Source organism: Sprattus sprattus (assembly GCF_963457725.1).
Source record: "Sprattus sprattus genome assembly, chromosome: 4".
Taxonomy (NCBI): Eukaryota; Metazoa; Chordata; class Actinopteri; order Clupeiformes; family Clupeidae; genus Sprattus; species Sprattus sprattus.
The window spans coordinates 39,204,150-39,221,107 of NC_137923.1; the positions used below are offsets into that span (position 1 = coordinate 39,204,150).

The window sequence follows — 16,958 nt, forward strand, 5'->3', positions numbered from 1 at the left end:
GCTCGGGCCGACCGGCTCCCTGGCACTCAGACACCGAGTGAGTGCTGATCGGAGATTAGATTAGTTGGGAGCTTGCAAAATGAATGACGAATGGGATACGGCACAGAGAGGTCTGTCTCTATGAATAGTCCAGGTCCTCTGGGCCTGGGGTGAGCTATGCCTTACAGACACACAGAGCTTTAAGTTACCAAGAAATATTCTCCCAGTGTTTTAGATAGAGGAATTAAAAACAAGCGGAAATTACACTTTTTGACTTAAATTGCTCATTATATAGGTGGAGGACACCTGAACACAGCAAGTGTTAACTGGTAGTTGATTGGTGAGAGGATGGTTAGGGATTACAGTACTGTCCATATTTTGGACCATATCTTATAAACGGCAAATATGGTAAAATCGGGCAGAATACTTTGAATACAGTAGTAGCATTTATTTGTTATTTGATTTTTGTTTGATTATTTTGTGGGTTTTTGGATTGATTACTTGAAAAACATTGACATAATAAATTCCACTGTAATTGCTATGACATAACCTATAAACATGACTGATTAATTTTGACATTAAGAGCTACTGTACTGTACTGCAATCTAAAACATTTAACTTCCTTTAAACGTTGTAAATCACAAATGGACAAACATTCTGCCTTAAGATGCTATCCAGTTTAATGAGATACAGGCTGGGTAAAGGCTCCCTACTGCTGAGGGCCACACTGCAAGAGAGCTGTGAGGTTTTAATAAGGCAACCCATGCCTTGGCTGAGACGTTTGGCGGGAGATGTGCTGGGCGGGGGTAAGGAGGGTGTGTGTGTGTGTGTGTGTGTGTATGTGTGTGTGGGGGGGGGGGGTTGGGGGGTATTTGCCGAGCTAATGAAACTGTTTGTGTGCACCGGTTAGTGCAGTGCCCTCCGCTTGTTGATTTACTCATTGGAGTGTGTGTGTGAGTGTGTGAGCCTGCTGGAAAGATTATGCTTAGCTCGAGACATTCAAGTCAAACCGCACCTCAGCTGAATCATTAAGTGAGAACACACACCCTGAGCCTCAATACCCTTTCTTTCTTTCACACACATGCAGCACACACTCTCTCTCTCTCTCTCTCTCACTCTCACACACTCCTCCTCAGTACCATTAGCCCTGTTAGTGACTCATCGGCAAATCAATACCTTCTCTCATTTTTTCTTCTGACAGGGAATTAAAAGAGTGGGTCTCCAGGAAGCACAGGGGGCTAATTAATTGGTCCGGCGGATGCTATCACACGGGGATTAGGGCCTTAGTGCTGAGTGCGTGAAACGTCCACCTGGAGGGTGATGTGTCACTCCGTAAAGATCCGCTTCCAGAGAGGCCCAGGGAAAAACCGGATATCAAATCTGACAGCAAATGAGAGGCAGAGATCGAAACAAAAGTGGAGGAAGAGAAACTGTGGTGGTCTCTTGTGTGTGTGTGTGTGTGTGCTTTCACATTATAACAACTGACCAGACCTTGGACATACACCAGCCCTGAGATGTGTGGAGTGCGGTAGACACACGTGGTGGATCAGGGACAAAGCTTCATTAGCTGCCTTGTGGCTGCTGTAAAAGGCAGCCAGGTCGCAGTGCCCTTCCGTGTCTGCTGGTGCCCTTGCATCTAACCCTGGCATGCTGCTCACCGTTCCATGAGGAAATTCATAACATCCTGTGACCTACAAGAGGAATAAACCGATGGCCTTTCTGAAGCTGTTGTTATACACGACCCTACTCTACCGGACACTACAACATCCTACACAGCAGCACTTTACTACAATAAACAATAAAACATGTGTCATATTATATTACAGAAGGCATACAAGTACAGATTTAATACTTTCTGCCTTAAATCCATGGAATGAAGATTGGGGATAAAAAGAGTGAACATTTCAGATAAGAGTGGCAATCTGGAACATGAACCACAGAACCCTCCTTCCTCTGCTCCGGTTGGGTGACCTAAACAAAACCTTCAACTGGGTCTCAGTTTTAGTTAGTGTGTTTATTTAGGGATTCCAATCAATGCATCCTACAGTTAATGATTTCTAAAATTTGACCATTTAAAACAAACAAACAAAAAAAGTCTCTTTTTTTGCCTTAAATATGACAAGTACAGGATAACGCCAAGGACAGGCTACTTTAATTAGGCTCAGATCCACCCTCCCACGTGTTCGGATTTGAGCTTACAGTAGTGGAAATAAATAAACAGGAACGTCCACACATTCACATACACAGTAAAAGCTATATTCTTCCCAATCAACACACCATCAGAGTGGAATGCAACTGTTTGCCTGAGTCGGAAAATACATTTTCAACTATCCTTTTTCTATCTTCAATCATCATACAAGGAAATATGCAATTATGCTTATTAAAAACATTTTTTTTTTTTTTTTACATGACATTCACATAATAAGTCAACAGTTGCTTGTTCAATATAATATCAGATTACATAGGATTTCAAAATAATCATTGGGCAAACTTAAGTGTATACTATACATAAACATCAACCTTACTAGTCTACGGTAAGTGACTGCGCAACATGTGGTCCGTGGGTTTGCTCACAGGTGCTCTGGGAAGAAGTGCTGATGTGAGTGTACAAGGGGGCAACACAATAAGTAATCCATCACAGAAAAAGACAAAACCAAAGTGTTCTGGGAGCATGTGGTGCTTTGAAAACAAAACAAAACAAAAAAACTTGGAGCAGATAGCCAAGCACTTGCTTCCGGCTTGTGGCATTGTGAACTTGTCCCTTCAGTAAGGTTACACGTCCGCTTCACTCTTCACCCCCTCTGCGGACACAATAACAGAAAGAGCGGAGGGGGGGAGAGAGCAAGAAGGACTAAAAGCAATCTGTCCAAAGCATTCGTCCAGTATCTGTCCCATACACTCATTGATTCGCACTTTTGGAGTAAATAGAAGCCATTAACCAGTGCACAGGCTGTTTCTTCATTGCACCATCGGGAAAGTCCATTGACTTGATATCAAAACACCGTGTCCTTGACTGTGTCTTTCACAGACCAAGACAGGAGTCGGCAACATTCACGTAAAACTTGTACAAAACAGGCAAAAAAGCTCAAGGTGAGTTCAGTTCGAGATGAGTTTGTCTATGATGACTGCAAAGTCATGCAGGACGGCTGGAGCTGTGGTTGGTATTTGCACACACGATGGTGTTTACGTACTTGTGTGTATGTCTGTCTGTATTGGTAAGTATGTGTGTGGGTGTGTTAATGTGTGTGTGTTAATATGTTTGTGTCAATGTGTGTGTGTGTGTGTGTGTGTGTGTGTGTGTGACTATGTGTGTGTGTGTGTGTGTGTGTGTGTGTGTGTGTGACTATGTGTGTGTGTGTGTGTGTGTGTGTGTGTGAGACTATGTGTGTATGTGTGTGTGTGTGTGTGTGTGTGTGTGAGTGTGTGAGTGTGTGAGACAGAGAGCACTTATTTGGGGCGAGGGCTCAAGGAGAAGGGGTCTATCTCTTGGGTCTGTCAATGTCATCAATGGCAGCCAGGAGTTTCTGCCGGGCCTTCTTGTTGATGTGAGAGCCCAGGCACACATTCACCAGGTTGGCCAACTGCTTCATGGAGTACTCCTGGTGAGAGACAATATGACCCACACACACACAAAAACACACAAACACATGCACAGAGAGAGACAAAGAGAGAATTAAAAAGAACACTTTTAGGCCCACTTCTACAGAAGTTGCTCCAACTCGGTCAACTTCATTAACTCTTTGTACTTGACTTTGTTAATCTCCATAATGAGATACAACGCTTCAGCAAACCTAAGGCGCTAACTCCACAAGTACTTGTTATTAGAATCAAAATAGCTCTGAGTGCGGCTAGCAGGCCATGGGCAGGCCTGTGTGGCCTCTCACCCGGTGGTTCTTGATGAACTGCTCCATGTCGTTCTCCGTCAGGTAGTAGGCCTTGATGTAGGTCTCCACGAACTCCTTGTCAGGGATGGGCCGCAGGTCGGTGAGGCGCTCCAGCTTGGTGAGGAACTGCTGGAAGTCCAGCTGCATGAGGGCGCGTCCCTCGTTGCTGCACTTCTTCACATTAGCATAGCTGGCAGACAGAGCGGAGCGGAGAGGTGAGGAGAGATGAGGAGAAGAGAGGAAAAGAGACGAGTGGAGGATAGGAAGAAGAAGAGAGGAGGGGGTTGTTTAGATAGGCTCTCTCCTTCAAGGAATACTTTGCATGACTTCAAGGTCCCATTCCCCACCAAGCACAACCGCAGACAAACCGGCACACACAACTCCAAATGTTTATTTTCACAACACACGTCAGTCAAAAAGGTGAATACATTTACATTATGGGCTTTGCCAGGCAGAATAACTCATCTGCTTTGGGCTGCAGATTCCATGACAGCTCCCGCCTCGTCAGTTGTGCCGTTGAATGAATAACGAGTTAAGAGAGAAACTGTCACTCCCAGACTGTCAAATTCACCTTGTAAAAATGCACTGGTAAACGAGAAACTCTTCCAACGCCTTCTCGGCCTCAGATCTGTTACATCGTTTAACGACAAGATTTACGGAGACGGGGGAAGGATGGCACCCTGTGTGGAATTTAGTGAGCCCCTGCCGTATGAACAGAAATCATAAAAATGGACTGAAGTGTGGAGAAAGTGACAGAATGAACCACAAGGCTAATCTCCATCAGCTAAAACCTATGCAGCTAGGCCTACTGGGCGCCGAAACCGTGGAGGCAAAAACTACATTTACATGTAGTCCTTAAGCAGACATTTCTCACACAGAGGTCAGTTAAAAATGAAGACACATGATGGACACGTGTCCCTGAGCACAAAGACCTATGACTTGTGTCAAGTGGACCAGCTGATCCAGGGGCCTCCTTAGTTGGGAATGGAAACAAAATACCACTTATAGTGATTAGTCACATCTCACATGCCTGTCAGGTTTCACGTTTTATCCGTGAGACTCACAGATTTCACCCTCTCACGTCTCGCATACGTGCCATTAAATCTCGACGGATCTCACTAAATCTCAGGGATTTCCAACACTCAATAGCATAGAATCATAAGAACACGTCAAACTAAGACATCAAAGACAAACTGCTGTGCAGTGCGAGCAAGAGAATGCTGTGTTTGCACAATGCACCTCACTACGTCTGCATACTCAGGTATAAGGCTACAAATGTTTTAGCATGTTTCAATATTTAGCTGGTCGGCACCTTCATCATTGACCAACTTCTCATCTCCATGGGGAAAATATAGACAGGTTTAATGTATGCAAAATGTAACTATGTGTTTGCATAACTATATGTTTTGTGTGTGTGGGGGTGGTAGGGGGGGCTAATGGTTTTCACTGACCTAACCAATTTCAATCTCGTTAACATGACACGTATGTAGTCCTAACATTCCCTCAGAGGAGACTCTTAGGAGGGTTGAAGCGTCTATGAAGCCTTTTTGCCTCAACACAAAAAACTCTTTTTTTATGAGAAGCATCTGTTTGTTTATTTTAACTCTAAACAATTCCACAGCAAAACTCTGGTAATAAACTGACTGCCCTAAGTGTGGAGTCCTATTCAATCTTTTACTTGCTCTTCCACGTAGACAGACTGAAGAGTCAATAAAGCTTGAAGATTTGGCTCTAGATTGGATTCTAGCACGGTTCTATGGCCAACTCTTTCTCAAACGACAGCACTAATGGTGCCTATATCATGGGCTTTTCTGCCAGAGAGCACACTAAATATACCTCCTCACTGTGTTTGCACTGAACATGTTTTATGTAAAGGCATGGGCTAGATGTGTCAGTGAAAGTGAACTGGGATTAAGGGGGGACTAAGTAGTCTTTTTCCTGCAGCAGTGTTTTTCTAGGTGTCATGGATTCCAGGCATATGGCTTTGGCTCCCAGGCAAGTGGCTTGTTTACATATAAACAGCTCTGTCACATTGAGAGTTCCTGGGACTGACAACCAGTGCCAGCAGCCACTCCAGAGGGTATGCAGGCACGGATGCTGCATGCACACCCGCACACCAACAAAACAAACACACACACACACACACACACACACTCTCTCTCTCTCTCTCTCTCTCGCTCTCTTACACACGCATACTCATAAACACACACACACACTCTCTTTCACACATGCGCACACACACACACACACACACACTCTCTCTTTCACACACACGCATACTTTCACACACACTCTCGCAAACACACATACACAGATGCACACTAATGCACTCTAACGCATGCATGCCCACAAACTCACAAGCAAGTGAGCACACAATTCCACACATGGACAGCCATTCAGCTGGAGTGCTGTTGACACCCCTGTTTGCTTTTTGGCTGACAGGAGTGTGATTGCTTTCTCTGAGGTACAGATACAGCTGAGCTCCTAAATTATCTGCTCTCTACCTCTCTTTCTCCCTTTCTCCTTCTCTCTCCTGCAAATCCACAACTCTCTCTTTCTCCCACTTTCTCTCCCACAGTCTCCTCGATGTTGTCATGGCACCTGCGATGACACTGTTACACAGAGCTTCTGAATGTAAACACATAGCATTTTTTTCATTACTGGGCGTTTTTGGGGAAAACAACAAATCAAACCATTTCGGATAGATGCCTCTCAAGAAATGCCAAGTTAAAGGGACATTCCTGAAAAAACACTCCTCTCAAGTAACATTGAGGACTAGTAGGTAGCAACTCAGTTAACATTGGTATGATGTGTAGATTCATATTTAAGATATGAATATATATCCCTATTTATATTTAACCCTATGAATATTAATGCAGATAATGCATTCTGTTAATGCATCAGTTGGTTCCTGGATTGTTGTTTTTGGATGCCTACAAAAGCCTACAGCATTGTGAAAGGAGGAGGTTATGTACAGACGCTAGCCCTGTGGGCCAAGAGACACTCATGTATGTCATGTATGTAATTTATGTTGAACCAGCAAGGCACACGCTAGCCCTGTGGGCCAAGAGACGCTCATGTATGTCATGTATGTTGAACCAGGTAGGCACACGCATGTTGAACCAGCAAGGCACACGCTAGCCCTGTGGACCAAGAGATGGTCAAGTATGCCATGTATGTTGAACCAGCTAGGCACACGCTAGTCTCGTGGACCAAGAGATGGTCATGTATGTTGAACCAGCTAGGCACACGCTTGCCCTGTGGACCAAGAGACGCTCGTGTATGTCATGTATGTTGAACCAGATAGGCACACGCTAGCCCTGTGGGCCAGGAGATGCTTATGTCAGTCAATCTCTTCCTCCTTTCATCAACATCCATTAATCCACTTGTGTATCACCCTCCAGCTGTGTTAATCTGCCTTTTCCTTTTCAGCCCCGGTGCATTTTATAGACTTGTGATCTTGGGGGGACTCCTAACTCTGATTGCTGATTGGCGTCATGGCGTTGTTCTCCCGTCTCCAAACGTCAGCGAGGTCAAATAGTTTCATTTCTGGGGCAGACGGGGAGACGATGGTTTTCCTCTCCTCCACGTGGAACTGCCTGCTGCCTCCTGGCTCATTCCACTGCAGCGGGGATGAATCATCTGCTCTGGTCACTGGCAGGGGACTGTCTGCTAATAATAGCTCCATTTTTCTTTTTAGATACGAAAAAACTCACACTCCCCGTCCCGTTCCATCCCTTGGCTCTCACCCGGCCCCTTGGCTTAACGTCCATCTCAAACAGTATTTCCGGAAGAAACTTCAGCACAGTTTGTGATAATGTGTCTGTTTTTTTCTACCTCTCTCTCCTTCCAAATCTCTCTCTCTTTTCTGTTCCTCTGTCCCCCTCCTCCTTGTCCGTCTACTACAGTGCGTACTGGTATATAAGGCATGGTTAGAGCCTATTATTTTTTGTCCCCTGTCTGTCACGTCTTTTCTAAGTACTTTTGGAAGCCATTCAGTGTGAAGCACCCTGAAAGGCAAAGGCCTTCTTCTCTTGCTCTGTACCCTGGCAGTGTTTCAGCCCAAGCGTCTGAGTCATGATCCAGGCTTGTGTGGAGGAGCGTGAGAGTGTATGTGTAGGGGTGTGTGTGTGTGTGTGTCCACCTTAGTGTGCCGAGGTGCATGTGAGTGTGTAAATATGTTTGTGTGCACCTTGTGGATTGAAGTGTGTGTTAAGAGTGTGTGTATGTGTGTGGACCTTAGTTTGCCGAGGTGCATGTGAGTGTGTTAATATGTTTCTGTGAACCTTGTGGATTGAAGTGCGTTAAGAGTGTGTGTGTGTGTGTGTTTATTGTGTATCTCTGTGTATTGTGCTTCTAGCTCAGAATGCTGATGGCCAGGCGTACGTATGCGAGACACTCACACGCACACACACACACACACACACACACACACACACACACACACACACACACACACGCGCGCGCACACGCACAAACCCTCTTCACAAAAGGAGAACTCTGTCAAAACCAAAGATGGACGATCCCTCAGCAAAAAAGAAAAAAAAAAACACACACCGGCTTCCCAACACCTGTACAATTTCCCTGCCTACAAATCAAATCATTCGCCAGACGAAAAATTTGAATGATGAATGGCAATTTTGCCGCAAAACAATCGCTCAGGCGCTACCCCCCATGATTGATGGCAAACAAATATCTGAGGAGCGTCTTGTCCTTTTTTCCACTGTAGCGCTTGTTATATGCACATGCTGGGATTATGATATCGCTTTTCCTTCACTGGAAGCTATGCCGCAATGGACATGTTGGTTGCACACAGGAAATATACACATTTACATCATCACACGGGAATTACATTACATATTCAGAGAATAGAATTGTTCTTAGACGATGTACAGTAAGGTTGTGCACATACATGTCTTGCCATATGCACTCCCTAGGAGATAAAGCACTGCTGACGCTGTGCTACCTCCGCATAATGTCACCAAGTTAATGCTTTTATGGAATGCAACTCACTGAGAGGTGACTCTACACATGTGCACCCTGAGGGCTGAATCCTAGTGACTCTAGTGACTGCAGCTAGCTGGAGACACATGTGGCGTTTAGGTGTTAAGGTTTTTCACCATGGATATGAGGTGGAATGGTAGATATAGGTGTCTGGGATACCAAGACATAACAAGGGACGCTACTTGAGCCTCATTGAGAAATCGGCGGCCCGATGTTATGACTAGGAAGTAATAACATCTAGTTTGAGAACAGATGGAAGGGTGTGGAGGGGGTAAAAGATGCCCCGTGCCAGGCTCAACTCACCCCTCTACCAGCGTCCTGTTGGCCAGGCGGATGCAGTGTTCCCACAGCACGTTGGAGACGGGCAGAGGGATCCGCACCTGCCCAGACACCTCGCCCAGCCGCTTGTTGAACTGTTCAAATTCCTGAGGAACACACACACACACACACACACACCCAGCGTGTTAAAACAGAAATATTCCTTCACACTAACATCACTTGTTCTGCCGGCTGTGGTAAGAACCACCACCCATATTTCTTCCCTCCATTACAAAAACATTGGGCCAGATGAACACCAAATATGGTGGACTAAAATGTTTTCTTCAAATCTTAAAAGGGCAACCAATAATGAGATCTATACTACACCATATGCATTTTTCATTGCTTCATGCCATTATCTAATTATGGGAAAATACATCATAGGAAACCCAGGCACAGGTCCTGAACTAGGAAGCAAATCACAGGCCTTTTACAAAGCCTCGCTATACATCTAACCATGATCCACAAACCCACCACAGACGTGTCACAGATATCGCAAAACCCATCCCTTCCATATTATAATGAGACTACCATTACTGCACCCAGAAACCTTTGGCCACCAGCATGACAGCATTATTTTGCACACACGCGCAAACACACACACACACACACACACACACACACACACACACACACACACACACACACACACACACACACACACACACACACACACACACACACACACACACACACACACACACACACACACACACACACACACACACACGAAGTTCTTACCCACCCCACGTAATAAGCCCTCCCGAGGATCTCAAGTTTGACACTATCTCCCATACCCTCAGTTTTAGGTTAGAGCCCTTGGTAAACCAGAGGAGGGATGGTGACAGCAGAAATCAGTTCGCTATCACTTTGATAAACGTGCAGCAAGTGCAGAGTTCTGGACGGATTTCTCAAGGATGGTTCAAACATTGAATCCACCATATAATAGACTACAACACTAACGTGGCTTAACAAATTAATCTTATTGAAAAACGCAAGCAAATATGACTAATTTCATTTTTTACCAAATTTGGCCGAATTTTTTATCTTGGGCTGCTGTAGAATGTTGGTAACTAACGTCCAAATATTGTCCGTATCATCCACACTTCACTATTGCGTAAGGTAAGACCAAAGGTTATATTCACAACATTGAATTCATGTTATGCTTTGTTCTATGTGCTGAGACCAACCCCATAATACCCCCATAACCCGACAGTCTCACCCCCACCCAGAGTAATCAAGTACTCAAGTTATTCAGGAAACGATTACTCGATCTCTAAAATGATGTACTCTTGCTGTATCCCTAACACACACACACACACACACACACACACACACACACACACACAGACACACACACACACACTGCTTACAGAAGTGTTGACTCAGCTGTATGCTGGCCGAGTTCTCTGTCTCACTTTTGTGCAAAGAAGAAGCAATCTTTTCTGGAGACAATTATGTCTGGTAGAGTGTGCGCCAATAACTACTTGTACAATGTCTGACAACCCTTTATTAAACAGTCATTTTATGTATTAGCCGATATATCCTATACACATCAGAGAGTCATTATTTCGGTTCTAAACCCAGATTGAACATATGCATTCTAACTCCAATTGAAATGCTCAAACAGTAGCTTTTCGGACCAACCCCATAATACCCCGGTGTGGTACCTCTTCACTGAAGTATGTGGCGAATATATGAGGTCACAGTGTCGATAACTCTTATCATTATACCCAATGTTATACTACCCAGGCAGACCTTATGCTAAATCAAAAACAATTCTGGATGAGTGAATACACACACACACACACACACACACACACACACACACACACGCTAAAAATGGAACAAATTAGTCTCTGCTATGCTCTCTTTAAACGTAATTATCTTTTGCTGCTTTTTACATCCACGCCAATGGAAGCTCGTGACCATGCATTTATAAACATGCCTAGTTAAGCATACACACTGACGCAAATAGAAGAATTCCTGTAATGTGTAAACAGGAATTAATTGCTCCAATTATGCAGTAAGCGAAACAGATTATAAATAGGGTACAGACATACGTAGGTCTGTTCATCTCGGTGGAATTGAAGCATGGAGGATGCAGAGACTGGTCATGCCAGAAAGTGACCGCAGGAAAGCTTAGTTTTCAGACCCCCAAACATCAGATCGACTGTGCAATTAAACTGCAGCTCCAGCACTCGTGCCAAACCCACCATTGTATGAGACATGTAGCTGTTTGTCCAAGCCTCGCATTCCAAAACGCAACCAATCTAAATGCAAATATCGCATTTTAATAGCAATGTGTGCACGTGCAGACAGGGCCGCAAGTTCGTGCCTCACAAATTATACTCCCAAACAGCTCGGAACAAAAGTTTAACCAATGACCAAAAAAATTAAAAAAGGAAGGAAAAATAAATGATGAGCTGCTATCTCGCAAGGGATCGCTCCCGTGTTGGAGCAAGCAGGTTTTTTCCAGCCATTAGCGTCGCAGACTCTCCCATCCCTCCATAGCCTTTTAAAGTCAAGTGTTATTAATAAACGATGAGTCGTTTCAGACCTATTCCCGCATTAATTGCACCACATATTTAATTCATTTAAAGTCTGAATGTAAGATTGTCGGCAAAAGGCTGAGTCAAAGACGACTAAAGAAAGAGAAAAAAAATCATAAAATTAGGGGTGGAAAAAAACAGATAAACTGGGAGAGGGCCAGCATTCCAACAGTTAAATGAGGAAGGCACAGCAGATGTAGACCTCGGAGGCTTCCCTCAATAAGGAACCTGCAGAGGAGGAGGGCATTACTTTTTCATTAGGGTCCAGGTCCACGGTGCAGAGGGAGGAGAGAGAGAGAAGGAGATAGATAGAGAGAGAGAGAAAGAGAGGGAGGGAGGGAGAGGTAGAGGAGAAAAAAAGGAGAACGTACCACCACAGCGCAGTTCAGGACTTATGTAAATAAGCCTTTTGCTTGACACATGATTATGCATATGTGGGGAGACTCGGCGGGGCTTGGTGTGCAAATAGGCTTCACTCATAATTTCATTGTATAAAAAAAAAGGAAAAGTGTGAAAAAAAAGAGCGAGAGAGGGGAAAGGGTGAGAGAAAAAATCCCATCTGTTCCCACAGCGGCTCAGTGCAACTCTCACGCTCTCGGCGCTTGCCCGAGCCATGCAAATCGCTCTGTGCGTCTCCATACGAAACCCTTTGCTGAGGGATGAATGGAGGGGCATAAATAAAGATTTGCATTTGGGGAGGGAGAGAGGGAGACACGGAGAGAGATCATTTTGGGGAGATCAAAATAGAAAGAGAGAGAGAGCAGAAAGGTGATAATTATAGAGACAGAAAGGCAATGAGACAGAAACTGTACGTGTGTGTGTGTGTGTGTGGGGGGGGGGGGGGGGGGGGGGGGGGTTCTTGAAAGAGAGAAGTAAAAAGAGAAAGGCTTGCCACAGGAACCCCGAGCCTCCCCGCTGTACATCCCTCCTCAGTCTGCCATTTCCAATCATTCATATTCTGGCAAATAATTGATAAGCGCAGGAGGCTAAAGCAGAAGGCCAAGCGATTACGGAAGGGGTGAGGGACAGGTGAGTGCTTTCGACAGAGATCTTTCACCTCTCACAGAGGGGTGAGGAAGCGGAGGAGGGGGGATGGGGGTTTGGGAAAGGTGCTAAAAGGTGTGGAGAGAACCACATGAATAAAAGATGGGGCATTTTACTTAAAGGGTGGTTTCTCATCAAGCCAGTGCAAGGGGGGGGGGGGGGAATAGGCACAGTGAGTGACTTGGCTTTCCTGCTGTGTCTGTCTCCAAAAGTGGATGGAATGGTGTGGGTTAGGGTGAGGCTTCTGGGACACTGATGGGAGATCATTGTCTGGCAGAGATGGAGATGGAGAGATGTAGTGGCATGGAGGAGGGTGAAGGGTTGAAGGGAAGAGATAGAGAGAGAGAGAGAGAAAGAGAGAGATAATGGGACAAGAAGCCTAGCATGAAAATGAAGAGATAGAAACACAGATATGGAATTGAAGACTGAAAGAGATGGAGCAAAGCTGGAAAGAATGAAAAAAATGACAGCAAAGGAGGGAATTAAACCAGACAGATAGAGACAATGAGAAATGGAGGGAAAAAGGAGTTAGAAAGCTGTGAGAATGAGACTCTGAAAAAAGGGAACAAAAAGAGAAAAACATTATAACTGTGTGTTAGTCAAATTGTGTGTGTGTATGTGCGTGCGTGTGTGTGTGTGTGTGTGTGTGTGTGTGTGTGTGTGTGTTCAGAGTTAATCTGGGGTCTGGAGGTGTTTTTTTTATTTTTTCTCTCCCACTCCGCCTCCAGAAAAACAGCTCTTCACCTGCGCTCATCCCCTCGGTTCTAAGCAGCTGTTCAATCTCCACCACCCTCCAGGCCTCCCGCCATTAGCTTCATATAGGGCCCTGCGTCACACTCTCTGCGTCACATCCAAGGAGAGCTGATGTCTGCCAGGCCACGCTTCAAGGTTGGGTTAAACTGTGACACAAGCCAGCTTCACGATTCATATTTCTGGCCCGGGGCCTGTAGTATTGATCTGCTGGAAGCCACTGTTGGTGTGAGAACCCAAGTTTGGAGCGGCTAAGTCAGTGTTCAAAGCCTCTGTGCAGAGTCCCATGTCATAGGAGGCTTCTGCGTAGTGCATAGCTGTGTCTGCCCCTCGTGTTACCTCCACTCAATTCTTATATCACTTCTTGCACTGTCTAGCTTTTTACCGTGCAGAGTACATTAGCAGTAGTTAACAACTGTCCTTGGGAGGTTTCTTTAGTGTGCCAGTTTGACTACAGCTGCAAGACTTCACATACCGCATACTGTGTATATCTTGGGCCCTTACAGGGTGATGGGATACTGTCTTTTCAACGGTAAAATATAACCTCAATAGTTGCTGGGATGGCATATAACCATTGAGATGAGGTTGTGAAAACCATAGCATTTTAATCAACAAAGCACTGGCTGGATACGGACTCTATCATCATCAGCTAAAACGAGTTGGAGTTGAATAAAATCAATTCAAAGTAATGCAGAGAGTCCATACCTTCTCTTTTTTTTTTATAAAATGTGAATTTGATTGTAAAAATTCTAGAGGGACTGAATACACTATCGCAGATTTTCAAAATCAGAAACAACAATGTCATGCACAGTGTGCAACAGGACACACACACACACACACACACACACACACACACACACACACACACACACACACACACACACACACACACACACACACACACACACACACACGATTTATAAACACCAGACACACATACACTTACCTTCAAGAGGACATCCACATATACGTTGTGCTGGGACATGATCTCCCTGATGTCCCACTTCACTCCAGCCATGAGGAGCAGCATCTGCTCGTAATCGATGGCCCTGGCCGCCACGATCCAGTAGATGGGCTTGCGCAGCTCGCTGGCTGTGGACACCGTCTGCCACGAGGGAGAGACACAAGCGGAAGAGGGATGTGTCCCATCATGACCCTCCAGCCATTCCTAACACACTGCTCCACCAGCAGAGCTGCAGGTGGAACTTATTTTTATTCTTATACATTTTTCTTTCACAATTTAGAGGTTATGATGTCAGCAGGGAAGACAAATGTTAAATCGAGTGTCTCATTCAATCTGACACCAGCAGAGGTGTACAACAGTAGAGGGGTGGGGGGTTGGGGACACAATAGGGACCAAGGCTGAAAATGCTTTGATGGTTACTGGAAGGAGCACGGCGTGAGACAACAAATGTAGGCATAGTGTGTGTCTGTGTGTGCAGGAGAGAGAGGTGGACAGAGAAAGATACAGAGTGTGTGCGTGTGTATGTTTGTGCATGCTCATTTTGGGATTGTCTGACCTGTGAATAGAACTGCTGCAGGAAGGGCTTCTTGGCCAAAGGCATCATGGCATCAAGGTGGGACTGCAGGAAGTCAAACTGTTCCGCCAGAAACACTCTGTGGGAGAACAACACATCACATCCATGAGTATTATCTGGAATGACACACAAGTTGACATACAGCCAGTAAATATTCCTTTCCTTGGGCCCTTATTTCACTCATGGCAACGGGTCTCGCAACGCAAAAGTCCACCACGCATGACCAAAAGCTAATTTAATAACTTATTTCAAAACATTAGCAAGACACTTAACGCAAACATGGGTGTGTCCACGCAATAGAGGGGTGTGTTCACGCACAGATCTGGGAGATCAATGTATACATGAGTTCCTTCAAAGCAACACCATTTCTGTAAAACGTCTGAAAGCACAGACAGCCATTTACATGGCTAAATCATGCTAAAGTCATGCTAAATAAAGCAATAACGCTCAGCTTTCTGTAGGGTGTTAATAGCTTCCTTGCGGTTAGCTGCAAAAAAATCGGATTCCTATCCAAACCTCAGCCAAGGCATACAAATGAGGGCAAAATGAGCCATTAAGGGAAAGAAAAACCAAAACCAAAACTAAAACAAAATCAATAGGCTTTCAAGAGAAGCACAACAAAAACAAACCAAAAAAAATCAAATAGATGCTGGCGAAGCACCACAGTCTGACTGATAAAAAAGGGCCAAGCAGTGACGAAACTATGTTTGGCTCCAAAACCTCATTGACTGCACGTCTAAGGAACACACAAGAACAGCAGGGTGAACAAGTATAAGGTTCAGCATCACATCATCACATCAAATACCAAGAGTCTGTAGGAATCGCCATAGATTTAGCAGGCTAAAGCAGGTCAACAGGCTAAGCAGACGAAAACGGCCATGGCCCTACAGATAATATGCTAACTTATAGGGGTCGACTGATCTTTTTCAGAGCTGATACGATAATAATCGTCTGTGACAAAAAGTCAGACAATGGGCCTCATTTATAAAATGTACTTACGCACAGAACTGATCTTAGACTGTGCGTGCGATCAAATCCACGTCTAAGTACAGATTTATAAAAAACGTCTTAGACGTAGAAAAGGACGTATCTCTACGTCTGGTTTCAGTTCGTGTAAGTACATTTCCTTGCGGCAATACTGGAGTACTGCAGGAATTCAGGACTCTCCGAGCGCCGACGGCCGACACGCAGTTTCATCAACGTCACCATTTGGGCTAATGGTGAAAGGCCAAATTAATGTTTCGCTCAATAAAATCAAATAAACTATTAGAATAATTTACACATGAATGATATTCACATCTTATAGGTATTCCGTTTTAATTTCACACGTGTAAAACATTTCGCTCAAACTTATAGCCTATAAAAAGACTAAAAGTGGCTTAGTTTTCAGTAGGAGATATGGCTGCATTGGCGTTGTTAGAGGATATTGCCAACTGCGCAATAAGGAGAGAGAGAGGGTTTTTTTGTGATCGTGCAGACTTTTTGACACAGGATGATGTATGTCTGATAAGCAGGTGGCTATCGCTTGCCGAGAGCGTTGTGCACAGTGGTGTAGTCCAGGGTATACGCAGGTATACGGATACCCACTTATTTTTCAGTCAGCATTGGATTAACCACTTCTCAAAACAGGGCGTTTATTATGTGCTGTATGGGCTGCTTAAAAATAAATAAAGAGTTTACCCACTTCTCCAGGGACCACTACACCACTGGTTGTGCCCAAATGGCCTTTCGTCTAGAGTGGCGCACCAGAGGCAACCAGGCCATACACGTTCAGGTATTGTCCGTTCTTGGATTCCTGGCTACAGTAACGTTCCGATGGGACCAGTCGACCAATCCCCGTCATCATTAAGCAGAATTTTGCCCGATGTTCTTCGCAGTATACTATCCCA

General features: G+C 44.8%; 1 protein-coding gene across 2 annotated transcripts in view; it reads right to left on the bottom strand.

The window, feature by feature from the left end:
• Nucleotides 1–1,974: 1,974 nt before the first annotated feature.
• vps50 (VPS50 subunit of EARP/GARPII complex) overlaps nt 1,975–16,958 on the bottom strand; it is a 145,607-nt gene continuing 130,623 nt past the window's right edge. For both annotated transcript variants that reach the window (XM_080837448.1, XM_080837447.1), the window contains exons 25-29: nt 15,052–15,148; nt 14,478–14,636; nt 9,171–9,292; nt 3,864–4,053; nt 1,975–3,578 (exon numbers count right to left, since the gene is read on the bottom strand). In XM_080837448.1, the coding sequence (XP_080693574.1) occupies nt 3,459–3,578; nt 3,864–4,053; nt 9,171–9,292; nt 14,478–14,636; nt 15,052–15,148 (688 nt within the window). In that variant the 3' untranslated portion in view covers nt 1,975–3,458. The remainder of the gene's footprint in view (nt 3,579–3,863; nt 4,054–9,170; nt 9,293–14,477; nt 14,637–15,051; nt 15,149–16,958) is intronic.